This window comes from Mustela nigripes, chromosome 13 (assembly GCF_022355385.1).
Source record: "Mustela nigripes isolate SB6536 chromosome 13, MUSNIG.SB6536, whole genome shotgun sequence".
Lineage (NCBI taxonomy): Eukaryota > Metazoa > Chordata > Mammalia > Carnivora > Mustelidae > Mustela > Mustela nigripes.
The window spans coordinates 131796828-131823973 of record NC_081569.1 but is presented as its reverse complement, the minus strand read 5'-3'; the positions used below and the strand labels follow the sequence as shown (position 1 = coordinate 131823973).

At 42.6% G+C, this 27146-nt stretch overlaps 1 protein-coding gene across 3 annotated transcripts in view; it reads left to right on the top strand.

The window, feature by feature from the left end:
* Positions 1 to 26256, top strand: part of PSEN1 (presenilin 1) — a 76440-nt gene extending 50184 nt beyond the window's left edge. For all 3 annotated transcript variants that reach the window (XM_059373810.1, XM_059373811.1, XM_059373809.1), the window contains 5 exons: positions 498 to 596; positions 7847 to 7933; positions 11268 to 11441; positions 20253 to 20371; positions 21976 to 26256. In XM_059373810.1, coding sequence (XP_059229793.1) covers positions 498 to 596; positions 7847 to 7933; positions 11268 to 11441; positions 20253 to 20371; positions 21976 to 22131 — 635 coding nt within the window. In that variant the 3' untranslated portion in view covers positions 22132 to 26256. The remainder of the gene's footprint in view (positions 1 to 497; positions 597 to 7846; positions 7934 to 11267; positions 11442 to 20252; positions 20372 to 21975) is intronic.
* Positions 26257 to 27146: the final 890 nt, after the last annotated feature.

Below are 27146 nucleotides of genomic sequence, written 5' to 3'. Positions count from 1 at the left end.
GAGTCTCTGTTACTCTGCTCTTCATATTTTGAGAAATTCAGTCATCCCCTCTATTAAATTTCTCTTGTTGTAAAGCTTCCATCTGTGGCCCATAGATATGATTTGTTCAGAAATAGCTTCTCTTTGTTTTTGCTTATTGGAAGTTGACAGCTGCTCTAGAGTAGTTCTGTCTTGTCATTATATCTGCCCTTTTTTTTCAAACTCAGAGAAGACTTGTTCCTGGAACTCTGTGATGATACACTGTAAACTAACCAAATGGGCAAAAACCAAAACAAAATTTACACGGATCCTCTGTGTGGTTTTGTGTAGGTTGTTTTTTCCCCCACCAGTGTACCTCCTGTTTATTTCATATGGTTCAGCATCTTCCTGTGTAAAGAAGACATTAACCCTTTTCCCTTGGTTAATTCCTCCCTGACACACCCATTTGTAAACTTGGCCAATGCATTTTTGCAGACTTCTTCTTCTTTTTTTTTTTTTTTTAAATTTTCTCTTTCTAGATTTAGTGGCTGTTTTGTGTCCAAAAGGCCCACTTCGTATGCTGGTTGAAACAGCTCAGGAGAGGAATGAAACTCTCTTTCCGGCTCTTATTTACTCCTGTAAGTATTTTGGAATGATGTTAACTTACTACTCAGCTTATAATTTATAGGAACTCAAACAGATGTAATTATAGTCATTATTATACTTTCTTTCATCTTAAATGCATAACATTAAAAGAACGTCTACATATCCCTGTTTCCTTGCAAACTATTGTCTTCCACCTGACGCTGGTTCAAGAGAGTTTTCAGTAGATGTAGAAATAGAAGAAATGTTTAGAGAGTGGGGAGCCATTTCTCTCAACTAAAATCTTATTAGTTACTAGGTGCCTGGGTGGCTAAATCGGTTGGGCATCTCCCTTCAGCTCAGGTCATGATCCCAGAGTCTGGGGATCGAGTCCCACATCAGGCTCCTTGCTCAGCAGGAAGCCTGCTTCTCCCTCTGCCTGCTGCTCCCCCTGCTTATGCCATCTCTCTCTCTCTGTCTCTTTTTGACAAATAAATAAAATCTTAAAGAATAAATAAAATAAAATCTAATTAGTCAAGAGTTATTGAGCCATTTACTACAGAGGAATCTTGCCCTAGCTTACCAAAAAAATTGTACTGTTCCTTCACAATGTGCCTCTTTTGGTTATTTTGGGATGCTGTTCTTCCTAATCATTCAGTACATATGCATTTGGGCATTGACCTGCCACAGAGCACTGTGGGGGACATAAAGATGTTTAAGATGCTCTGCCTTACCCAGAACTCCTTTGCTTATAGTTTAGAGGTGAGATAAGGCAAATGTATAAATAAGCAACACCCAGCATTGTTTCCAGATTCAGAGGGGGCACAATTGAAGTGTAAAGAGAGTTGAGAAGAAGGAAAACCTGGCTGGGGAAACAAAGAAGGCTTAGTGGATGAGATAGCATTTGTATTAAACCTTTTAAGGATGGTGGAATTTGGGGCGCCTGAGTGGCTCAGTGGGTTCAAGCCTCTGCCTTTGGCTCAGGTCATTGTCTCAGGGTCCTGGGATCGAGCCCTGTATCGGGCTCTCTACTCACCAGGGAGCCTGCTTGCCCCTCTCTCTCTGCCTGCCTGTCTGCTTACTTGTGATCTCTCTCTCTGTCAAATAAATAAAATCTTAAAAAAAAAAAAAAATGGGATTTCAGCAAACACAGATGGAGGAGTTGATTCCATAAGTGGGCTTGTTGCAAAGAATGGCTTTGAGACAGAAGTGTAGGGAGTCTTTATCAAGTTTCAGGTGTTTAGATTGACTAGAACATGGAGTAAAAATGGGGGAGAGTTCTAGGAGGATGGATTTGGAAAGGCAGATTAGGGCAAGATCAGGGATAGCTTTGAGGGGCTGGTGTAGATATCTCTATGCTATTCGCTGATCGCTGGGGAATCAGAGGTTCTTGAGCATAAGAGTTACGTGATCAGAGCTGTGGCTCCGCAGGCTTGCAGCATTATGCAGACTGATTTATGGCTGGTGAGAACCAAAGTAATGTCTAATAACTAAGCACATACTGTAGTAATCTAGGAGGGAAATAATGAGGGTCTGAACTGTGGTATTGTTAATGGCAGATCCAGGAAGAGGACTGATTGATGAGAGGTTGTACAGGTAGAATCAGTAGTTCTTAGCAACTGACGAGAGAAGTTTCAGGCCTGAAGGAAAAGTGATGAAGAGGGGTGTTGTTCTTGGTTCAGGAACGTTTCGTTTTGCCTGTGGCCCATATCTTCCTTAGTTGGTGGGACGTGTGAACCAGGTAGAAATGCCCAGCGTGCATTTAGAAGTGAAGTTCTAGTGCCTGGGGAAAGGTTGACCAGAGGTACAGAATTGACAGCGTAGCAGAGGCCGTCGAAGCTTCGGGAGTGGATGAGCGGTGCAGCAGAAGTGGATGCGAAGATGTCAAGGAGGGAACTTAGTCAGCTCCTGTGCTTAAAGAGGGAGAAAATGAACAGACAACAACAGCAAAGGGAAGAAAAGAAAATTGGGGTAGCTAGGATTTTTCACTTAACAGTATCAGGACATGTTTTCCATGTCAGCACGGGAAGAGGCTACACAGTATTCTCTAGGTACTCAGGAAAGGGTGTCCTTGTTGGTCTTCTTCTGTCACGAACAGTGCTTGCAGAGATCATCCGTCTTCGTGAAGTTTTTGGCATGATACGTTTTTAAAAATGAAATCGCTAAGTCAAAGCATGTATGTAAATTTTGATGGATCCAAATTGCCTCCTAAAAAGGCTTTTCCTTTAATAGTGTAAGGTACCACTTTCCTTATACCTTCAGTATTATGTGTGTGTGAAACTAAGAGGCAAAAAAACCCCTCTTGTTTTATTTTAATTTTGGCTTATTAACTAATAATTATTAATGGGTATTTGGACTTTTTTCATTTTTTTTTAAAAAGCTACATATATTTCTTGTTTTGTTACTGGGTATAATCTTTTCTATATTTTCAAAATTTATGATTGCATAAGTAATGCATTAATTTGTTATGCTGGAAGAAAATTAAATATTGTAAAGAAAGCTGAATTTCACTGTAACTGTCATCTCTAATCTTAATACCTTACCAAGCAGTTACCCTGTTACTAGTTTGATGTATCTTTGTAGGCTTTTTTTTTTTTTTTTTTTTTTTTTTTGCCTAATCTCCTGTTGGGTTATTGGAAAAATAGAGTTTCAAGAAGAACATCAAATGCTCTAGAAGAAGCCAAAGATGAGGACTAAGTAAACCATAGAGAATTTAGTGCCTTGGATGTCTTCGGTGACATCCAAGAGAACAATTTCAGTAGAGTGGTAGGACTAGAAGCAGTGCTGCAAAGGGAAGGCAGTGTGTCTGTGTTTTGCTGTTGCTGGCAGTGGAAGTTATGGTATAGCCAGAGAATGGGTGGTGAAGGAGGGGAGGTTCAGTAAACATCCCCTACTACCGAGATGATTGTCACACACACAGGGCAGTGGTGACCTGAGGGGAGAGCAGGCCTGAGGAAAGGTGTTTCCAGGAGACAGAAGATGTAACTGTGTCTCTAAGGCTGAGGGGAAGGAGCCAGTGGAGAAAGCCTTTGATGAGACCAGCAAGAAGGAATAGTTCATGGACCAAGGTTAACAACAAAGCAAGTAGACATTGCTCTCTGGGGTGCCTGGGTGGCTCAGTCAGTTAAGCGGCTGCTTTCAGCTCAGGTCATGATCCCAGGGTCCTGGGATCAAGCCCCACATGGGGTTCCTGTGCCTGCCTTCCATTCCCTGTACTTGTGCGCTCACACTCTCTCGCACGCGTGGGCTCTGTGTCAAATAAATAAAAATCTTTTTTTTAAAAGGTTCTCTTTATTTATTGGACAGAGGGAAAGAGACATCGAGAGGGGAGATCAGGCAGGGGGAGGAGAGGGGGAGAAGCAGGCTTCCCGCAGAGCTGGGAGCCCGATGAGGGGCCGATCCCAGGCCTCTGGGATCATGACCTGAGCCAAAGGCAGACGCTTAACGACTAAGCCACCCAGGTGCTCAATAAATAAAAATCTTTCCAAAAAATTTGCCTTGAGAGTTCAGGAAGAGGAATTAAAAGAGAACAGGAAAGACTTGGAAGGAGGGAAGAGGAAGACCACAGCAGAAGGTAGTGAGACTTAATGAAAGAGAGAGGGAAAGTTCGGAGCACGAGGTAGTTGACCTTGTTTTCTTGTGGACTCAGTGTGAGATCATTGTGGGGAAGTGGAGAGGCAAGGGCTGTGCTTGTCTGTGGAGAAGTCTGGTCAAATGTTAGAAAACTCATTGTCTGGAATGCAAGGATCTTGTTTTGCTCTTTTTCCAATATAAATTTATTATCATGTGCTTCCTGTGTTTTTTGGCAGAAAAAAGGTGAAGTTTTGAACATCAACATTTTCCTCTTAATCAGCATTTGGGTGTGAGCTTCTTATGTGTTATTCCTGGAAATTAAAATTGACTACATATTTTATATTTGTGCATACAGAATGTTCCACCAAATGTTGATAGTAAATACTCAGTGGAAGTAACTTAAGTATCCATCAGTGGGAATACTTACAAATAATTACGGTACATTCATACAGTAGACAGTTGTGCAGCCATTAGAAAGAATGAGGTAGCCCTGTATATGTCCAGTTGTTTCTTGGGTTTTTTGTTTTTAATTTTTATTTATTTATTTGACAGAGATCATTAAGTAGGCAGAGAGGCAGGCAGAGAGAGGAAGGGAAGCAGGCTCCCTGCTGAGCAGAGAGCCCGATTCGGGGCTCTATCCCAGGACTCTGGGATCATGACCTGAGCCAAAGGCAGAGGCTTTAACCCACTGAGTCACCCAGGTGCCCCTGTCCAATTGTATTTTTAATGTTAAAGATTATATACTAAAAACAGCAGATTTAGGGGCGCCTAGGTGGTTCAGTTGGTTAAGCATCTGCCTTTGGCTCATGATCTCAGGGTCCTGGGATCAAGCCCTGCATCGGTTTCCCCGCTGAGAAGGGAGTACGCTTCTCCCTTTCCCTCTGCCCCTGCTCTGCCCCCCACCCCTGGGTGTGTGCTCTCACTCTCTCAAATATATAAACAAAATCTTTTTAAAAAGAAGAAGAAAGCGAGATTTAAAGCAATAATGCAATATTGTATGGGAGGAAGGGAGTTATGTTTGGTGTCTGTGCATATACAGTGATACATTTAAAAAACTGACAAGGGGCACCTGGGCCTCTCTGTCTACTTGTGATCTCTGTCTGTCAAATAAATAAATAAAATCTTTAAATAAATAAATAACTGACAAAAGGTTAATAGTGTTTACCTCTGGGAAGTGGGATTTAGAGATGGAAGTAACTTTTACATTTTTCTTTATACCTTTTTCTACTTGTAGAGTTTTTAATTGTACTTTGTGTGTTTTTTAAATTTTTATTTATTTATGTTTATTTTTTAAAGTTTTTTTAATTAGAGCACAAGTGGGGAAGCAGAGGGGGAAGCGGGCTCCGTGCTGAAAGGAGCCCAGTGCGGGGGCTCGATCCCGGACCTGAGATCATGCCGAGCCGAAGGCAGGCTTTTGACTGACTGAGCCACCCAGGTGTCCCTGTACTTTGTGTTATTTAAAAACCTAATGGTGGGTGTCAAAATGGAGGGATTTTGATTTTTTATTTTATTTTTATTTATTTTTTAAGATTTCATTTATTCCTTTGACTGACAGAGATGACAAGTAGGCAGAGAGGCAGGCAGAGAGAGAGGGGAAAGCAGGCTCCCTGCTGAGCAGAGAGCCCGATGTGGGGCTCGATCCCAGGACCCTGAGACCACGACCAGAGCCGAAGGCAGAGGCTTTAACCCACTGACCCACCCAGGCGCCTCTTAAGCTCCCAATTTTAAGTGAATTTTGCATATATGTTATTAACCCTGTTTTAAACCCTGTACAAGCAGGGGGAATGGCAGGCAGAGGGAGAAGCAGGCTCCCTGCTGAGCACAGAGCCAGATGTGGGGCTCCGTCCTAGGACCCTAGGATCATGACCCGAGCCAAAGGCAGGCGCTTAACTTACTGAGCCACCCAGGCCTCCCCATTTATTTTTTTAAAGCAGCAGTATTAGTAATCAGTACTTTTCTCCTGACATGGAAATAAACACAAATATTAAAAACTTTTAAATCAATATTCTTGACTATTTGTTTTTTAAAAAAATGCAGTCCTTTGGGGGTACCAATGACAACAGATTGGACTCAGGTTTTTGCTGGCATTTGGTTCCTGCCACAGCCCTGTATGTACATGTTTATATGTATTTTTATATTATCATTGGAGTATTTTCAGGATAAATTCCCAAAAGTGGAATTCCTGGGTCAAAGAGCTAAGGCACAGGTAGTTTTTTATTTTTAATTGAAGTGTAGTTGACATACAGTATTATAGTAGTTTCAGATGTACAGCATAGTGATTCGATATTTATATACATTATGAAATGTGCACCATGGTAACCTGTTACCTTACGAAACTATTATATTATTATTGACTATATTCCCTTGCTATATTTTATATCCATGATTTATTTTATAAATGGAAGTTTGAGGCCCTTGCGTGGCTCAGTTGATTAAGCATCTGCCTTTGGCTCTGGTCATGGTGCCAGGGTCCTGGGATCGAGCCCCATATTGGGCTGCTTGCTCGGTGGGGAGCCTGCTTCTCCCTCTCCCTCTGCTGTTCTCCCTGCTTGTTCCCTCTCTCTCTCTGTCAAATAAATAAATAAAATCTTTTAAAAATCAAAACAAAAAACTGGAAGTTTGTAGCTCTTAATCCCCTTCACCTAGTTTGCCCATCCCCCCTCCCCTCTGGCAACCACCAGACATTTGTTCCCTGTATTTCTGAGTTTGCTTCTGTGTTGTTTGTCTTATTTATTTGTTTTAGCATGATAGTATAAAAATGGCAAGATCTCATTGTGTTTTTTTAAAAGGTGTTATTTATTTTAGAGCTAGAGAATGAGCAGCGGGGGGGGGGGGCAGCGGCGCAGGGAGGGACAAGCTGACTCTGAGTGCAGAGCCCCTGTGGGGCTGGATCCCACAATCCCAAAGTCAGGCCCTGAGCCTAAATCAAGAGTTGAACGCTTAACCGACTGAACCACCCAGGTGCCCCAATTTCATTCTTACGACTGAGTAATGGCATACGTAGTTTTGTTAGATGTTACCAAATTCCCTTCAATAGGGGCTGTATAGGGGCTATTCCATTTTTCATTCCACTTGTAATATATTAGAAGTACTATTTTAATGTTTTCATGTTGTCCTTTAAAATGTGAGAGGGGTGTGTGTATATACTTAGATCTATATGGATATGTATGTATTTTTGTGAAAGGGACATAGAATAAGCCAGTTGACAATCCCCTTTATGTTTACTGCTTTTAACTTTTTTTTATTCCTTGTATATCACAGTTTAGCATTATGGAAAATCCCAGAGGTCAGGCATCCTTAGAATCATAATGGCTGTGTGATGCTTTTGTGAGTCCCAGTTTGTTCTCTGATTTAGTTCCAATAAGTAATTTTCATCACATTATTTTAGAATGTTCGGCCCTCCAGCTGTTTTTTAATAGATCTTGCTGGCCTGAACAGTTTTTCTCTGATTACTTTTCAGGGACTGGAAACAATGAAATTATGGTTTTTACAGTAGCAACTGTAGTTTGAAAGCTAGAGTGAATGCTCAGTTTTAGAATTTTTTTTTTTTAATCTGCCAAAATCAGGGAAAATCTTGTGTGGTTTTTAATAATGCATTTGCTTCTGCTTGTTAAGGATTCTTAAGATAACATTAAGAAGATTGGTGATTTCTGTAGAAAGATAATGGCCTGTTCTCTATTCATGTACTTTCTGGGTTTCAAGTTCTTAACTGGACTTTTGTCTTTCTCAACAGCAACAATGGTGTGGTTGGTGAATATGGCAGAGGGAGATCCAGAAGCCCAAAGGAAGGTATCCAAAAACTCCAATTATAATGCACAAAGTAGGTGTCTTTTATTTGGTAATTTCCTGCCTGGTTTTTCCGGGTCATTGTCCTGTTATATTGGCTAACAGCTGTGAAGCAATGATTTTAACCTCTGTCTTTGGTCATGGACTCTTGAGAATCTCCTGGAAGCTGTGGTAATACCCAGGAAATATAGATAAATATTTAAGAAGTTCAGGTGCTCTAAACCCAACCATACAGCCAAGGGACCCTAGGTAAAGAATTTCTGCCATTAAATGCCATTAATACCATTATGGAAAGGTTCAAGTTGAGGCTGTGATTTAAAAAAGAAACAGTAGGGCGCCTGGGTGGCTCAGTGGGTTAAGCCGCTGCCTTCAGCTCAGGTCATGCAGGGTCCTGGGATCGAGTCCCGCATCGGGCTCTCTGCTCAGCAGGGAGCCTGCTTCCTTCTCTCTCTCTCTGCCTGCCTCTCAGTGTACTTGTAATTTCTCTCTGTCAAATAAATAAATAAAATCTTTAAAAAAAAAAAAAAAAAAGGCCACTTTCTGGTTTAAAAAAAAAAAAAAGAAACAGTAATCTTGCTCTCCAAACATGTAAAAATGAGAGCCTCTTACCTGATATGGGCAGGGTAACTTAAATATGATTTGACTTAAGATGCGATCATGTTTATCCCAAGAAGATAAAATATTCCCGGTGGACATGACGTTCTGGAGGAGGGTAGATGATGCCGGAGGATCAGGCTGGGAGATGGAAAGGCCCCTGTGGATACAGAGATGTCCGGGCAGGTGTAAGTTAGGAGTTGTTAGGAAGAATTGGAATAGTGGCACACTAAAAATAGTCAAGAAGAAAAGTAACTTTATAAGAAAAACAAGCTGGGAAATAGGCAGAGCAGTGGCGAGAGAAGAAAAAAGGGCCTTAATGGGAAAAGAAAAGTAAAGGTTTAAAACCCATGAGATCTGCTGAGTTAGAATTTGAGTAACAGCAAGAGCGCATTTTCAACTGGGAATCTTGCAGCAGAACCAATAGGAGACCTGATGGAGAAGAAGGAAATATATTGGAAATGATTGCTACAAGTCTGGCTATTGTGTTGATCTGTGTTAAGCGGGAAGACAATTAAAATATGAGTTGTCTATGAGTATATATGTGAGTGTAAGTGAAAAACATTTTATTTTTTAGACAAAAATTTTTTTAAAGATTTTTATTTAGGGACGCCTGGGTGGCTCAGTTGGTTGGACGACTGCCTTCGGCTCAGGTCAATGATCCTGGAGTCCGGGGATCAAGTCCCAAATCGGGCTCCCAGCTCCACGGGGAGTCTGCTTCTCTCTCTGACCTTCTCCTCACTCATGATCTCTCTCACTGTCTCTCTCTCAAATAAATAAATAAATAATCTTTAAAAAAAAAAAGATTTTTATTTATTCATTTGAGACAGAGAGAGAACATGTGCAGGAGGAGAGGGAGAACCTGACTCCCCGCTGAGCAGGGAGCCCAACATGGGGCTTGATCCCTCAACCCTGGAGATCATGACCTGAGCCAAAGGCAGATGCTTAACCATCTGAGCCACCCAGGTGCCCCATGACAAATATTGATTGGGTGCCTAACTCTGTGCCTCATATTTTAACTAGGCACTGAGAATGCAGCACTGAACAAGATATCCTGTCCCTTCAGAGCTCATGACCTATTTGGACAGACACAAATGTTCAACAAATAATTTTATAAACAATTCATACAGTTGTGATACGCACTACAAAGGAGAAGTATGGTTGCTATGAAAGTTTATGGTAGAGGAATTTCATTTACTCTGGAAAGTCAGGAAGGCTTCCCTGAGGAAGTGATAATAGGTGACAACCAACTGACAAGTAGAAGAACTTTCCAGAAGAGGAAACAATGGGGAAGAGCCTTGAAGTTAGAAGGAGCTAGGTGAACTTACAGAGTTCCTCAGTGGGAGTGCTGTGGTATTTTGGGTGGGCAGTTCTTCATTGTGTGGGGCTTCACTCTTTGCAGGTTATTAGCTTTTCTGGCCTCTCACTCTAAATGTTAATTTTGGTTTCGCAGTATTACGGTAGGCAGAAAGCCCTCCATCCTAGATATTTCCAAACACCCCCTGGAAGGGGAGGTGCTACTTACTGGCTAAAAATGACTGTGTTAGGAGAACTAGAAGTTAGATTGGAACAGAAAAACACAGGGCTCCGAAAGGGGTGGCTTGAAAGGTAGGAGTGAGGAGGGATGGGGCAGAGCAGGGACTGCTGTTTTTATTTATAAATCTTATGCTTATATGATTTTGTAAACTCCAAACCATGGATGATTCAGGATTTGTGAGGACTTGGTTAAGAAAAAGAATGTAAGTTATGAATACAGAGTTGCTGTGGCCTCTCTGAAGTATTCCATGTAAGTGAGAGGCCTGAGGCTTGCGGTCTTCATGGTAGATCCACCTCTATGAACATGTTTTACTTTATTAAATAATAATAATAAAGGAGGAAAAAAAGTTTATCAACTTCACTTCTGTATTTTAATTATCTTTGATGTATGGGTGTTTCTCAGGACTTTGATGTTCTGCTTAGAATTTTGAGTCTGATAGTCATTATGACACAATGGCTGGTCCATAAAAAAATTCTCCCCCCTCTCCTGCCCCACCTCCCCCATAATGGTCTGCTTTTTTCTTAGTCACTAAAGCCATGGTTGGGCTTTCAGCTGCCAAGATCAGAAAACCCAAGTCATTTGCTTTAAACAAAGAAGAGTTAGGTTCTCCCGTGTGACCAGCAGTCCTGAGGTGTAGGCCTTTGTAGGGCTGGTCGGTTTTATGATCCAGTGATGTCATCGAGGGCCCAGGGTCCTTCCATCTTCCTGCTCTGCCATTCTTAGATACAGGTTTGGTCCTCAGCCCACTGCTTCTCATGATCAGAAGATGACAACTGTTGTTCCAGACATCATATCCAGATGAGACATCATCCAGGCTTAGAAAGGGGCGGTTTTGTTTCTTCCTTGATTCTCTCAAAGAGTGAGAAAAATATCCCCCAAATTCAGAGCAGTCTTTGCCTCCCCACACATTGGCTAGTACCACACCTACCTTTAGAGATTTTATTGGAAAGAGGAATGAGATTACCATGCTTGGCTTGGCTTGGCTTCATCATGATTTACCCCCAGAGTCATGTGCATGAGAGGCAGAAACCCAATCAGGACTCTGCCCTCAGGAAACAAGGGAAATGGTTATTGGTCAAGCAACTTCCAGGCACTTTTACAGCTTATGATTTGTGGTTTAAGAGCCAACTAAGCTAGTTACATGACAGGTGGGTAGTTATTGTTCCCATGTAGTTTTATTAAAGATATTGAGCAATTTTTCTAAAATGTTAGCTGTAATTTCCACTTTCTCTTGAAGGCACTGAAAGTGAGTCCCAAGACCCTGTGACAGAGAGCGACGATGGTGGCTTCAGTGAAGAGTGGGAAGCCCAGAGGGACAGTCGCCTAGGGCCTCATCATTCTACAACTGAGACACGAGCTGCTGTGCAGGAACTTTCCAGCAACATCCTCACCAGTGAGGACCCAGAAGAAAGTACGTGCATTTCTCTGTGTTGAATAGTCGTGGGTTCTTTTACGTGCTACGTTACCAAACTCCTCAAAAATAAAATGAATAGAGAGTGTTATGGTCTACTTCTGAATAACAGATTGAAGCTTTTAGTGCGACATGCTCATAATTACTGCTTTTCTTATAGTTCAGTTTGTCAATGGGCCAAATTCTGCTCCTTAGATTTTTGGAAATGGCCGTTTATAGCCTGAACATTAGGCATTTGTTTTATAAGGTAGATTTTTTTCAGAATTATTATTGCAGTAAGGCTTCATGACTGCAATATTTGTGTACAAAAATTTCATTAGTACATTTCCTTTTCCTGTGCAGAGACTGTGGACTTGAGTGTTTCAGCCTTTTACATATTCCCTTTGCTAGCAAGCACTGTATTTTATGAATTTTAAAGAAAAGGGATTTAGGTTATGGGGAGAAATGCAAACATTTGTTCAATGTCTAAGATATGTTGGCACTTGGATTTCCTTTAGCACTTGGGGCTTCTTGGGAACATGATCAAGAGCCCCTTTGGTTCGGGCTCAGTCATCTCTTCAGTTAGTCTTAAAGATGTGATTTTTTTTTTTTTTAAAGATTTTGTTCATTTATTTGAGAGACAGAGTTCACAGGTAGGCAGAGAGGCAGGCAAAGAGAGAGGAAGCAGGCTCCCTGCTGAGCAGAGACACCCCCCCACCCCCCACTGATGCGGGGCTTGATCCTGGGACCTTGAGATCATGACCTGAGCCAAAGGCAGGCTTTAACCCACTGAGCCACCCAGGTGCCCCAAGATGTGATTTATTAACAGATTAATACAGTTTCCAACTAAATTATTCTTGGTGGGTTTTTTTTTTCTTCTTACAAAAGTGAAGCTCTGGATTAAAACATTATAGTAAAAATATTAAGTAATTTTAGAGAAAGAAACACCTAGATTTCTTAGCTTCTTTATTTACTGATCATTGATTATTATGATCTGGACATTATCCTTCAGCTTAAGCAGAACACTTCTTACAGCTCAGCCTTACTCTTTTAACTTGGTCAAAACCTGGGCGTATCCTTGACTTTGGTGCTTGGCTGAATTTTCCAGATGTTAGAGCCAGCTACACCCTGTGACTTTCATACTCCAGGGAGACTAGACACGGTTGCCTTGGCTTACAGCCAGGCTTGATCTTGTCTTTGCTGGTGTATTCTCTGCCTGCAAAGTTACTGCTGTAGTCAGGTTGCCTCTTCTCTTCCTCTCATTTCTCAAGGGTGCCTGCAGCCAAAGGAAGGAAAGAATATATAGCTGTTGACCATAGCAGCAGCCTGACTGTTTCATGATTGTCCTTGCTACTTGAGTGCTCACTCCTGATCATTTCCTCGTGTGCTCTTTGTCTTTTATGTCTGTGTGTGTGTGTGTGTGTGTGTGTGTGTGTTTTGTTTTGTTTTTTTAAAGATTTTATTTATTCATTTGACAGACAGAGATCACAAGTAGGCAGAGAGGCAGGCAGGGAGGTGGAGGGGAAGCAGGCTCCCCGCTAAGCAGAGAGCCCGATGCGGGACTTGATCCCAGGACCCTGGAATCATGACCTGAGCCGAAGGCAGAGGCTTCAACCCATTGAGCCACCCAGGTGCTCCGGAAGAAGAGATTTTAGTAGTAGTAAATGTATTATTTCCTGAAATAACACCTTTCAGGAACTCTCTTTTTTAAGATTTTATTTATTTATTTAGAAAAAGTAAGAGAGCATGAGTGAGTGAGCAGCAGAGGGCACGAGAGGGAATCTTCAGGCAGACTTCGTGCTGAATGTAGAGCTCAAAGAGCTGCTGCATTCCAGCACCCAGCGTTCATGACCTGAGCCAAAACCAAGTTGGACACTTAACTGACTGAGCCACCCAGGTGCAGCATCGGGCAGTATTTAGTATTTTGTTTTGTTTTATTTTTCGTAAGATTTACTCATTTATTTTAGAGAGCGCTTGAGAGAGGGAGGAGGAACAGAGGGAAAGGGAGAGAAAGAGGGTGAGAGAGAATCTCAGGCAGACTCCCTGCGGCACACAGAGCCTCACGTGGGGCTCGATCTTACAACCCTAAGACTGTGACCTGAGCTGAAACTATGAGTCAGATGCTTCACCGACTAAGCCACCTAGGAGCCCCTCAAAGCCCCACTTTTTTTAAGATTTTAAGTAATCTCTACACCCAGCGTGGGACTCGAGAACTCACAGTCCAGAGATCAAGAGTCGCACGCTCCACCAGCTGGGTCAGGTACCCTTCAGGCAGTTTTTAAGATGTTTACATTTATTTAAAAGTTAATAGGAAGTATTTTTTATGTTACATTTAAGCTAGGCAAATATTACACAGCTAGAGGTTGTTTAGAGAAATCTTACAATTAAAGTAAATAGTCATCATCATTTATTGTCTTTACTATGTCTTATGTTTGGTAGACCAACAGATGCTCCTTTTAATATTCAAGGAACACCGTATTACTTGAAATTATTTTTCAGAGTTAATAAAAACAAAACAACACAATAGAAGGCCTAGACTACTATTAGCAAATAGCAGTAAAATACTAGCAACCAGTCCTAGCATTAACACTTGCTGGTAGAATACTGCTCATTCATTTTTACTAACTTAAGCAGTTTCCTTTGCTGTGGTTTTAGTTATTTGGTTATGGCACATTTTGATTGAATAAATCAAAAGGACCTATTTAAAGAAAAATTCCTGAGCAATATGCTATTTCTTAGATTTTTATTCTGCTTCAATTTCGTGGGCTTGTAGGTGAATAAAACTTGACATTTCAGTAAATGCCTAAAGAAAAAAACTGATGGTTACTTGTTTCCTTACTCTAATTTTGCTAATAGATAATGTATATCTTTCTCTCCATTAAAATGAATTCTGTGAAGTATAACTATAGTATTTGCCATAACATTGCTGTTAAATGGAAGCCTATTTTTTTAATTTATTTTCATTATGTTCCGTAAATGTAAGCCTAATTTTAAATTTTTAAATATTTATTTAAGTAATCTCTACGTCCAGTGTGGAACTTGAACTCTTGACCCCAAGATCAAGAGTTGGGCACTCTTCCAACTGAGCCAGCGAGGCACCCCTAAACATAAGCCTTTGAATGAAAAAGTGGGGCTGTGATTTTATTTTTACCTTTTTTTTTTAAGATTTTATTTATTTATTTATTTATTTATTTATTTATATGTCAGAAAGAGAGAGAGAACACACAAGCAGGCAGAGAGGCAAGCAGAGGCGGAAAGAGAAGCAGTCTCCTTTGCCAAGCAAGGAGCCCGATGCGAGACTCGATCCCAGGACCCTGGGATCCTGACCCGAGCCGAAGGCAGCAGCCTAACCCACTGAGCCACCCAGGCATCCCGAGGCTGTGATTTTAAAAGCTTTGATTTAATACATTATTTTCATGTACCTTTTTTTTTTTTTTTTTAAGATTTTACCCATTTATTTGACAGAGAGAGTACATAAGCAGGGGGAGCAGCAGAGGAAGAGAGAGAAGCAGGCTTCCTGCCTTGCAGAAAGCCTCATGTGGGGCTCTATCCCAGGACCCCGAGATCATGACCTGAGCTGAAGGCAGACGCTCAACTGACTGAGCCACCCAGGCGCTCCATTTTTGTTTACTTTTTGATAACTTTAGTATATTCACCGAATTGTTCAGCCGTCTCCACAGTTAATACCGGATCTATCTCATTACCCCAAAAAGAACCCACACTCCTTAGCTGTCCAGCTCTCTAGTCCCTCCCACCCCCCCATTTAAAACACATAATGCAGTGATTTTTATTATATTCAGAGTTGTGCAGCCGCCCCACAAGTGAATTTTAGAACATTTTCATCACCTCAGAAAGAAACCCTGAACTCCTTAGCCCCCATGTCCCACCAACACCAACAAATATACTTTTTTTTTTAAACATTTATTTATTTATTTGACAGAGAAGGAACCCAAGCAGGAGGAGGGGGAGAGGAGGAAGGGAGGCAGGCTTCCCGCCGATCAGGGGACCCAGATGCGGGGCTCAGTCCCAGGCCCCTGGGATCATGACCTGAGCTGAAGGCAGAGGCTTAACGACTGAGCCACCCAGGCGCCCCTACAAATGTACTCTCTTAATAGAGTTGCCTATCCTGGACATTTCATATAGATGGAATCCTACAATATATGGTCCTTTGTACTGGTCTCTTTCCCTTAGGGTAATGTTTTCAAAGTTCATCTCTGTTGTAGTATGTGTCAGTACTTCCATTTCTTTTTATAGCCAAGTTATATTACATTTCACATATATCTCACATTTATTACGCATTCATCAATTAACAGACATCGAGGCTGTTTTCATTTTGGGCTGTTATGCCTAATGTTGCTGTCCATATTCATGTACAGGCTTTTGTGTGGACATGTTTTTATTTCTCTTGGGTGTATACCCAGGAGTGGAATTGCTAGGTCATATGGTAATTCTGTTTAACCTTTTGAGGAACTGCCAGACTGTTTTCCGAAGCAGCCATCCTGCTTTACATTCCCACCAGCAGTGTGTGAATGCTCCAATTTTTCCACATCCTCACCAACACTTATCTGTCTTTTATAAACAACTTTTTTTTTTTTAAGATTTTATTTATTTATTTGACAGACAGAGATCACAAGCAGGCAGAGAAAAAGGAAGGGAAGCAGGCTCCCTGCTGAGCAGAGAGCCCGACGTGGAGCTCGACTCCAGGACCCTGGGTTCATCACCCAAGCAGAAGGCAGAGGCTTTAACCCACTGAGCCATCCAGGCGCCCCTTCTGTATTATTTTTTAACTCTTGATAACAGCTCTATGAAATGGCCTGTTTGTAATCCCCATCTTAGGGCTGAGGGATTTGAGGATTAGAGAAATTGAATCAACTTGCTCCGGATCATTCAAGTACTTCAGTAGTAGAGCTGGCCTGTTCTGTACACATGAAACTGGAGAGTGTATTCATCAGTCTGGGAATGTTAGCAAGTTACAGGGTGGTTCACAGCTTCAGATTTCATGGGTCACATGTTTATCTTTTCCACTAAGGAGGCGCTCACCCTGGCTCCCACAACTCAAGAAGAACACTGATTTCTCAGTAATATCTTAATAACCAGCACTCTGCTTCTTTCTCCCCCACATGTGGAATGGACCATACCTCTCCGGGCCCTCCACCTATCTCCTGGGAGTGCTTCTCTAACCTTCTAAGACCAGGCTCAAACTTCAGTTGGGAATAGTTACTTAACGGAAAGGTAAAAGGCAGTTGTAAAGCTTTATGGATTAGTAGTGGGCCCCAAAGTTAAAACATATCTTTTGAATCCATTGTTTAGCCTTTCCTTATTACTTTGAAAAGAATTTGAAGGGAAAAAATGTTTGATAACAGAAAACCTAAGGCCTTTGCATTTCTTGCAAGTTTTAGGATCAGCTTGTCAGTGTCTGTAAGTCGATGGAAATATAAGGAATTTTGAATATCCAAGACCATTTTGAAAGAGAAGGGACGCCTGGGTGGCCCAGTCAGTTAAGCGGCTGCCTTTGACTCAGGTCATGATCCCAGGGGATCGAGCCCTACACGGGGCTCCCCGCTCAGCAGAGAGCTTCTCCCACTTCCTCTGCCTACTGCTCTGCCTAGTTGTGCTCTCTTTCTTAGCTCTCTCAAATAAATAAACATTTATTTTATTGGTGGACTTAACACTATTTGACATCAAAACTTACTCTAAGGGGATAGTAATCAATTCAGGCACAAGGGCAGGCATATGAATCAGTGGAACAGAATTACAAAACCCTTACATTTATGGTCAGTAGCTTTTACAAAGGTGCTGAAATAATTCAACAGGAAAAGAATATAATCTTTTCCACAAATTGTGCGGGGACAATTAGCTGTCCTCATGCAAAAGAATGAATGGAAACCCCTGCCTCACCCTCTCCATCCATCAGGCACACAATCGAAAATGAACTCAAAATGGATCATAAACTGAAATGTAAGTGGTAAAACTAAAACTTCTAGAGGAAAACAGAAGAAAAACATTATGACTTTGGGCTGGGCAGAGTTCTTCAATACAACACTAGTACATGGAAGAAAAAATTGGTAGACTGGACTTCACCAAAATTAAAAACTTTTGCACTTCAAAAGATGCTATTAAGAGAAGAGTTGTTTAAAAAGGGGGGGGGGGGTGCGCCTAGGTGGCTCAGTGGGTTAAAGCCTCTGCCTTCAGCTCAGGTCATGATCCCAGCGTCCTGGGATTGAGCCCTGCATCGGGCTCTCTGCTCAGCGAGGAGTCTGCTTCCCCTCTCCTCTGCCTGCCTCTCTGCCTACTTGTGATCTCTGTCAAATAAATAAATAAAATCTTTTAAAAAAATTTTTAAATAAATAAGAAGAAGAGATGTTTGTACACCCAACTTCTTCACATTATCCACAGTGGCAATGTGGTAGAAACAGCCCAAGTGTCCGCTAATGGATGAATGTATAAATAAAATGTGTGTACATACATGGAATGTTGTTCAGCCATGACAAGGAAGGACATTCTTTGTTTTGTTTTTGAGAGAGAGAGCAGTGGCAGGCAGCGGAGGGAGACGCAGATGGCCTACAGAGCAGGGAGTCTACCGTGGGGCTCAGTCCCAGAACCCCGATGATCATGACCTGAGCCTAAGGCAGACACTGACCTGACTGAGCCACCCAGGTGCCCCAAGGAAGGAAATTCTAACAGATGCTATAACAACTTGACATTATACTAAGTGAAATAAGCCAGTCACAAAAACAAATACTGTATGATTCCATGAGGTACTAAGAGCAGCCAAACTCAGAAACAGAAAACAGAATGATGGTTGCCAGAGGCTGGAGGGAGAGGAGGAGGCATTTGTGTTTAATGGGTGTAGAGCATTCGTTTTGCAAGATGCAGGGAGTTCTGTGAATGGAGCACACTAGTGTGAGTTTATTTAATGCCGTTGAATTGTGTATTTTACCACAATTAAAAAACTTGTTTTAGAAAAGATACTATTAGGAAAGAGAAGACACAAACTAAGAAAATATTTACAAGTCATATTTCAAGTCCTGTTGAAGAACTTGTGTTGAGGATCTACAAAAAATGCTCGGGGGCACCTGGGTGGCTCCATGGGTTAAGCGTCTGGCTTCGGCTCAGGTCGTGATCCCCGGGTCTTGGGATTGGCCCCTTGTTGAGCCCCCTGCTCAGCAGCGAGTCTGCTTCTCCCTCTTCCTTCCCTGTCCCTCAATCCCCACTCATGCTTTCTCTCTCTCTCTCTCTCACTCTCAAATAAATAAAATCTTAAAAAAAAAAAAAGTTCAGATATGCCCAGCCCTGGACAGAGGAGCCCAGTCCAACCTTAACAGGGGCCACCAGATGAGAACTTTGATTAAATTTCTGCAATAAACATTTCTGGTTCACATTTAAATAAAATTTTTTAAAAAGATAACCCTAATAAAAAATAGGGAAATGGTTTGGCTAAATATTTCACCAGCAGAGAAATATAAGAGCTAATAAGCCCATGAGAAGTTACTCAACATCATTAATCAGAATGCCTATAATCATGGGACCCTTGGGTGGCTCAGTTGGTTAAGTGTCTGCCTTTAGCTGAGGTCATGATCCTGGGGTACCCCACGTCAGGCTCCCCAGTGGGGAGCCTGCTTCTGCCTCTTCCCCTGCGTGTGCGCTCTCCGCCCCCGCTCTCTCAAATAAATAACTAAAATCTTTAAAAAAAAAAAAAAAACCTATAATCAAACAGACTAGCAGAACCAAGCGCTGGTGAGGGATGTGAAGGAACTAGAATGCTCTCGAATTGCTGCTGGCCATGTAGACTGGTAGAACCAGTATGGAAAACAATTTGGCAGGTTTTTATAAAACTCAAGATAAGCTTACCGTATAACCTAGCAATTCCACTTGTAGGAATCTACCCAGTGGAAGTGAAAACTGTCCACACGGAGATGTGTACCCTTGGTCACAGCATAATGTTCATAGCACCATTATTCGTAATAACCCCAAACTGCAAACAAGCCAGATGTCTGTCAACTGGCAAAATACAGTATTTCCATACAATGGAAAACTATTCGTCAGTAAAAAGAAACAGTACAGACACATGTAATATCATGGATAAACCTCAAAAATACGTTCATTGCAAGAAGTGAGTCACAAAGACGACATGCTGTTATGAGTCCCATTTCCATGAGACGTCTGGAAGAGTCATATAGCGAGACTGTTCACTCAGGGGTTGAGTGAGGCCTGGGGCGGTGGAAATGTGGGTTGCGGTGGCGGTCGGACAGCTCTGTAAGTTTTTATAATGATTGAACTGTACAGTTACAGTGGGTTTATTTTATGAAATACATTATACCTATCTCATAGGGGTTCTCGTGAGGATTTATGAGAGCAAATGCTGTGTGTAAACGAACCATTCTGTAGAGGACAGTTATTGTTCTTTTTATATATAACAACAGCATCTACTGTTGAAGACCCCAGAGTTAGTTATCTAGAATCTGAAACTCATAATGGAGGAGCCAAAAAAGAAAAGCTAGCTAAAGCCGAATTTTATGTATCATCTACTGCTTTCTCATTCAGTACAGGATGGAATGCAGCAGTGACTTGGGGGGGGGGGGCAGTTAGATTTTTTTTTTTTTTTAAGATTTTATTTATTTGACCGTTCACAAGTAAGCAAAGAGGCAAGCAGAGAGAGGGGGGGGAAGCAGGCTCCCTGCTGAGCAGAGAGCCCAACACGAGGCTGGATCCCAGGACCCTGAGATCATGACCTGAGCCAAAGGCAGACACTTAACCCTGAGCCACCCAGGGGCCCCTACATTTTTGAATTGATAGCAAAGAGTAACAAACTTCATAATTCTTCTTTTTTAGGGGGAGTAAAACTTGGATTAGGAGATTTCATTTTCTACAGTGTTCTGGTTGGTAAAGCTTCTGCAACAGCCAGTGGAGACTGGAACACAACCATAGCCTGTTTTGTAGCCATATTAATTGTAAGTACACATTAATAAAAACCTGTCTTAGCTCATCTCAAAACTCTGCTTATGTTGTCCCTTTAAGGTGGTTCATTTTCATCCCGGCTGGGCTGAGTGTGCCAGTCACCTGGAGAGCTTTTAAAAAAAAAAAGAAAAAGAAAAGAAACTTACTTGAATGTGTTGCCACCTGGCCATCCATTAAAATCACATGTGTGCTTTTAGAATGCTTCATCCCTCCCCTGAGAGGTTTTGTTTTTTTTTTAAAGTTTTATTTATTTAAGTACTCTCCACCCAGTGTGGGGTTTGAACTCCCAACCCTTAGATCAAGAGGACCCCTGCCCTGAGATATTTAAAGTTATAATTGTGTGTCATTGTTGTTGTTTTTAAGTGCCCCGGAGAGTTCTGATAGGCACCTCTGGTTAGGAACTGCTACTTTAAGCCTGGCAGCGTAGACATGTAGAAGTTAGGCGTGCTAGTCAGTCTGAAAGGGGTACTTGGGTCCTTATTTAGGCCCTGAGTCTGTGGTGATTTTGCCTTCAGTGCTGCAACCTGCAGCAGACGGTGCTCCTTGGGCAGCAAGTTTGAGGCAAGAAGAGCTAACACAGTGCATGATGCCATGTAGGTCTTGCTTTGAGTGTCACAACATGAACCCTGCAGCTTTCAAAACCATCAAGTCATCAGACGTCTCTTACTGGTATTTTTGCTAATGGGATGTCTTCGGTATACATGAGTGAAGTTAGAGGAGAGCCTTGACTTCCACATTTATGATTTCGTCTGTGGTTTGTCACGATAACAAAACCAATTCAAATTTTTACGTGTTTTATTTTTCTTTGGAGGTTAGTTTTCTGCATGTGTGATCTTTTAAGAAGGAAGTGATTTATTCTGGATAAAGCCGAAATGATGCTCAGTTTTCAGACATTGTCTCAATAGCTAGGGTAAAAACATGGACCGTATATATGACTTGACTGCTCTGTGTTTACGGATCTTCCTCCACTTTCTGAAAGTTCGCTTAGCTATTTTTGCTAACCAAAAGAAATCGGAGAGGATTTTTGCATATACAAAAATAAAATGTTCCCGTACTGAAGGTCTTTCCTAAAAGTGAAGTGGCTTATGAGAAAATGGGGATACACTTCACTTTATGCCATTTTGGCTTACAAAAAGTTCATAGGAAAGCGCTACTTTCAGATAGCGAGAGAAGCCTGTGTATGCTTCATAAACCTTGACTGGTTTGTTCCGTGAGCACCTCTTGGCCCCCGTACAACACAGAGCATGCTTTTCACCTCTGGGATTTTAGCCAGCCACACTGAACTCGCAGTAGCCGATTCAATATTTTAGATAGAAATTTCAGTATTATTTAACTTAAAATAGTTTTACTTATTTTTGGATTCTATTTCTTACCTAGGATTAAGGGGTAAAATTTAACAGTGTGTGCCTCATGAACTCTGTGCTGCAAAGGAAAATAAATGTTTCAAAATTTAGATTAAAAAATTGTCCTAAAATTTAACCTCAAAGGATAGTATTCAGTGAACTGAATTAAGACTAGGACTTGCGATTCGGTTGTTCTTGCATGATATACTTCCAAATTTTGTCTCAGTTTGTGTCTTTTCCCCTCCTCTCCACAGGGTTTGTGCCTTACATTATTACTCCTCGCCATTTTCAAGAAAGCGTTGCCAGCTCTTCCGATCTCTATCACTTTCGGGCTTGTTTTCTACTTCGCCACAGATTATCTGGTACAGCCCTTTATGGACCAATTAGCATTCCATCAATTTTATATTTAGCATATTTGCAGTTAGAATCCCATGGATTTTTCTCCTTTGACTATAATAAAATCTGGGGAGGAAAAGATGATTTTCCTGTGTCCACATCTAACAAAGGCAAGATTCCCAGCTGGACTCTTTGCAGCTTCCTTCCAAGTCTTCCTAACCACCTGTACCATTGGGCGCTGGAAGGAGGTGTCTCCAGAAAATGGTTCGAACATACATCATTGTGATGGACTGAGTCCCTCGGTGCAGAAACTACCAGGTTTGAGGGACAAGGCTGAGGAAAAGGGACGGACCACGAAGTTGCTGTGCTCCCCCCAGCAGGGTAACCCTTGGTCACAGGTAGATTTTACCAACACTGCAGACTCTCAGGACTACCATTACCAAGAAATTAAACGGCATGGTGTAAACCAAACAGGACTCTTCATCTTAAACTACATGTTGAAGATCAACCTAACGAACCTGTCTTGAATTCTGAACCTTTGCGGGAGGTCCTGTAAGGAGAGCGGGCACCAGCAGCAAAACGAAAAGGTTTTTGAAACGGGACTCCAACTTCCACTTTCAGACCTTTTTGCTGCAGACTTACCATTTTTAAATAAGACTTTTTTTTTTCACCTTGAGTCAAGTCAGGTGTGTAGGTTGATTTTGAAAAGTCTCATTTTCAAGCACTGAAACTCAGTACCATCAACGGTTACCATTTCTTCCCAGGGACAGTCTGAACTAATACGAGGTTGCTTTTTCCTAAAAGTCTTAACCTCAGGTTCCAAATTCAGTCATTTCTGGAAAGAATGGAATTATATCCAAACGGTTACCTATCAGCCTTAGTTGTGTTCTGGACTTTTCCACCAAACTCTTTGTTTTTAGACATACTTACCGGTTCTCGTGCCCCCCCTGGATGCTTCCATTCTTCCTGTCTCTCCCTGACTCCCCCATAAGCATTGTCTTAGACACACAGCAAATGAGACAGCTCTGGTACTCTAGGATTTTACCCTGTGTGATGCAAAGAATGTGTTACGAATCAGTGCTGTCAGCCTCGCGGCCATAATTTCTTCAGTAGCAAATACAATGTGTGCCCAAAGACAGTGAAATTAAAGAAGAGTAAAATGGCTGGTGAAGCACTTTCTGTCCTGGTTTTTCTTTTTTAACTACAATCCATGGTCTCTGACCGTGCGTTGGAATTTGGACCAACAGCCAAAGGCTGGCGGTCTATAGAGTCAGTCGTATCAGTACAAAGTAAGAGTTCGGAGAAGGCCGTGGCTCTACTCGGCGAGCCGCGCGTGGGAGGACGGAGGGTCAGGAGGAGAAGCAGCTGCTGCGAACAGAAACAAGGGGCCTCTCAGCCGGTGGGACAAAGTGAGCTAACGGCCCGCGGGCAGATGCTAAGGAGAACCAAGTTATTCCTCGAGAACCTCACAATGGGTGTCCGGCGCTTTCCCTTCTGCCTTACGTTTCCTTTCAGTAAACCTTTGATCGGGGCTGTGGGGCAGAGGCCCGGCGCGGCGCCGCTGGGGACAGAAGCAGAGCACCGGCCTGCGGGCACACGGCTCCTCTAAGTGAAGCTCTGCGGGCACAGCCGTTTGCCACCGACAGCCCGTAGCCGTGGCATCAGACCCGAAGCATTTGTGAGAAGCTTAGTGTGTCCTTGCGGCGGAACTGAAAGACCAGCTTTTCTTCCTGTTCCTGCTTTCTCTCCAGCCTGTCATGTGGTCTGGTGGGTGGTTCTTGCAGTTTAGAATGTCTGTTTTCTGTCCCGGAATATCACAAACTAACTTGAGCAGTAGTGTGCGGATCATAACCGCGTAGGTAAAAACTGGCTCACGGTAGGCAGTTGAGAACTGCAGGCACAACCGAAAACAAGTGCACAGGAAGGGCGGGGCGTAAAGTTGTAGGTTCTCTCGTCTCTTTGCTTAGCCCCTCCTTTCCAAGAGTCTTCTTCCTCAGATATGTAGCAGTGTGGGTTTTCTCTTCTGGAAGGACACCTGAATGTGTTTGTGATTTGTGGGATTTCTGAGGGACCCCTCCTCTGGAGTGGTTGATTTGTGCAAAGGTCCCAGAAATACCGTATCTTTCATGAAAGGTTCCTCCTGGAAGAGGGTATGTGCTGTGAGAGTGACTCAGTCCATCCTTGCTATCACTGTTCTGTGTAGAAAGATTGCAATAAAACTCACTTTCTCCAAGACGGAACCACATCTCAGCACAGGGAGGTCACCCCTTCTTTCCTGAAACCCCCCTCCCCCATCTCAGATGCAGAACTTTGCCTCGGAACTTTCTTCTTAGGGTCAGTTCAGCTGTTTCTGAAATATCAAAATGCTGGTCTCCCCCCGTGAAAAGTAGATTGTCACCAGGGAACACTGAAACAAGTCCATGGCAGATGTGCCCTCACACAGGGCAGGGGTGGCTGTGGGCCGGGCCCAGGCGCCCGCTTAAGGAAGAGGAGGAAGAAGAGTGGCCACTGATGTCTGGGCCTGACTGGCTCACAGAACACAGTGTTTATACATGGAACATTGCTACAAACGGGCCTGTGGGCATACCTACCATATTTGGAAGATCTGTGGACCTTTTTTCAAAGAGGAAGAGCTTGCTTTTCCTGTTTTGATTCTCACTAGGTTAGCATGTGGTGCTAGGATCACAGCTCTCACTGTAAATGATTAAATTTCTTGATGAGAACAAAGCTTTCTAAGCAACCTGGAAGAAAACCGTAAGTGAATGATTTACTGATTTCACTGCAGAAGCAACAACTAGAGAGGTAGTCTTCTCACTTGTAAACTCCTGGATCCCCAGTTTTTTTAAAGTCCCTTGATCTTAAAAATCTCTCCTTCCATAACCGATGTCCATGCAGTAAGTTTAGTGCTTGTCCTTTACTTGGGCTCAAAATGTATATGGTAGTCTTGGTCATCATTTGTAGAACGTGAGACGAGAGTTAAGCTCCCACATAAGATCTTTCAGGGTCCGGGTCTCAAGGAAGTCTCTGGTCCTGACCCCCAGGGTCTGGCCTTGCATAATCGCCCATTCATGATCTAGCCCTGGAAGAAAAAGAGCCCAGAAACCACTCTGAAGAGATTGATTCGGCGTCTTCCATGTTCCTGGCGTGGTGCTGGAATCCGAAGACATGAAGATGAGTAAGACCCATCCTGAGAACGCAGCTAGAGTTTCCTGTTGGCTGACAGATGCCTTCTTTAAGTTCTCTGCAATATCGGGTACTTGTCAGGAACCCCTTTTCGTGGTTACCCTTTGGTGTTATTAAGGTGACCTGATTCTCCCAGGAGCTACTCCTTTCAGTAAAATACTCTTCTCTCTCCTTGCTTTTGGATGGTCTGTAACCGTCTCACCTGCCATTCTAGAACCTCACTTCTGGAGTAACCACAAAGCTGACTCAGGGCGGAGGTTGGGGGGTGGGGCAGCTTGCAAACCGGACAATGGTTCTTGCCCTGGGATGAAACCATATCATCGTCATGAGTTTCGGCCCTGAAGAGATCCTTGTGATCGTCTTGGCTTCTCTTTAAATCCCCCAAACACGGGAGATTAAAAACCGTGGTTTCAGCTCTTCACGGCCCCTGGTGAAGTTGCTGGGCGGAAGATCCTGACCAGGCTGTCGTCACGCTCACCCCCGAATCACCCGGACGGCGTCCTCCAACAGTCCTCTCCTCTGGTAGGAAAAGCCTCAGATGCGCGTATTAAAAAATCAGCCAAGTGCTGAAATGAACCCTTTTCCCTGACTGTTTGCGGGGGCCTTGGACAGCTGCTACGTTGCCCTAAGGAAGTAGCGGGATCCACCCTGGGCCCTGGAGCTGGTGTAGCACTGCAGCCGGGGTGTGTAGCAGGAGCGATTTCCCAGGGAGCAATTTTCCTTTGAAACTAAATAATTATTGTAAAAGGGCAGCTTCAAAATCAACCATAGCGCATAGTGAGTACAGGACTGTCTGTTTACGGGCGACCAGAGGTGCGGGCTGCAGGGTTCAGCGGGATCGTTGTCCATGCTCGGCGTCTGGCTTTGGCTTCTACAGACATTACTTTGTACAGGATTCAAACAGACTGTGATCCATCTTTTTTAAATACCTTTCAGATTCTTGGTAAGATATAATTTTGATAGATGATTGCAGATTTTCCTGTATTTGTCAAATTAATAAAGACTGCATGAATCCAGCTGTGCTGATTTTCTTCCATGAAAGCATTAGAATGTATTACTGGGAGAACTGTCGAGCCGTCATCAGGAAGCAGTTAAGAAACACAAATGCATTGTTTCTGTTGTTCACTCATAGTGGAGGGGTGTGGATCATAGTAGGGCACAGAATTGAAAGTCCCAAAACACCTATTCTTAATAGTTTCTGAAATTTTTTTCCTAGGAAATATCTAACTCAAATTGATGTAAAAGCTGTCAGGAACTTATGGGACGTGTATGCTGTAGTAAAATGTAGATATTTTATGTGCTGGAGGATTATCTTTTCAAAATTATTACAGGGGTGGCTGGCTGGCTCTGTTGGTAGAGCATACAATTCTTGATCTCAGGGTTGTGAGTTCAAGTGCCCATGTCAGGTGTGGAGCATACTTTATTATTTTTTTGTAAGATTTTATTTATTGACAGAGACACAGTGAGAGAGGGAACACAAGCAGGGGGAGAGAGAGAGGGAGAAGCAGGCTTCACACTGGGCGGGGAGCCAGATACGGGGCTTGATCCCAGGACCCTGGGATTTTGACCTGAGCTGAAGGCAGACACTTAACAGCTGAACCACCCAGGCGCCCCTGGAGCCTACTTTAAAAAAAAAAAAAAAGTTCACCTGGGTTGCTCAGTTGGTTAAGCGTGTGCCTTCCACTCAGGTCATGATCCAAGGGTCCTGGGGTCGAGCCCTGCATCAGGCTCCTTAGTAGGGAGCCTGCTTCTCCCTCTAACTGTTACTTTCCCTGCTTGTGTTCTCTTTGTCTCTGTCAAATAAATAAAATCCTTAGAGGAAAAAAAAATTAATGTAGGTCACATTGGTAGAAAAAAGCAACATTACTTTTATTGCTAGTCCTGTCACTTTGCTAAAACTCTGCAA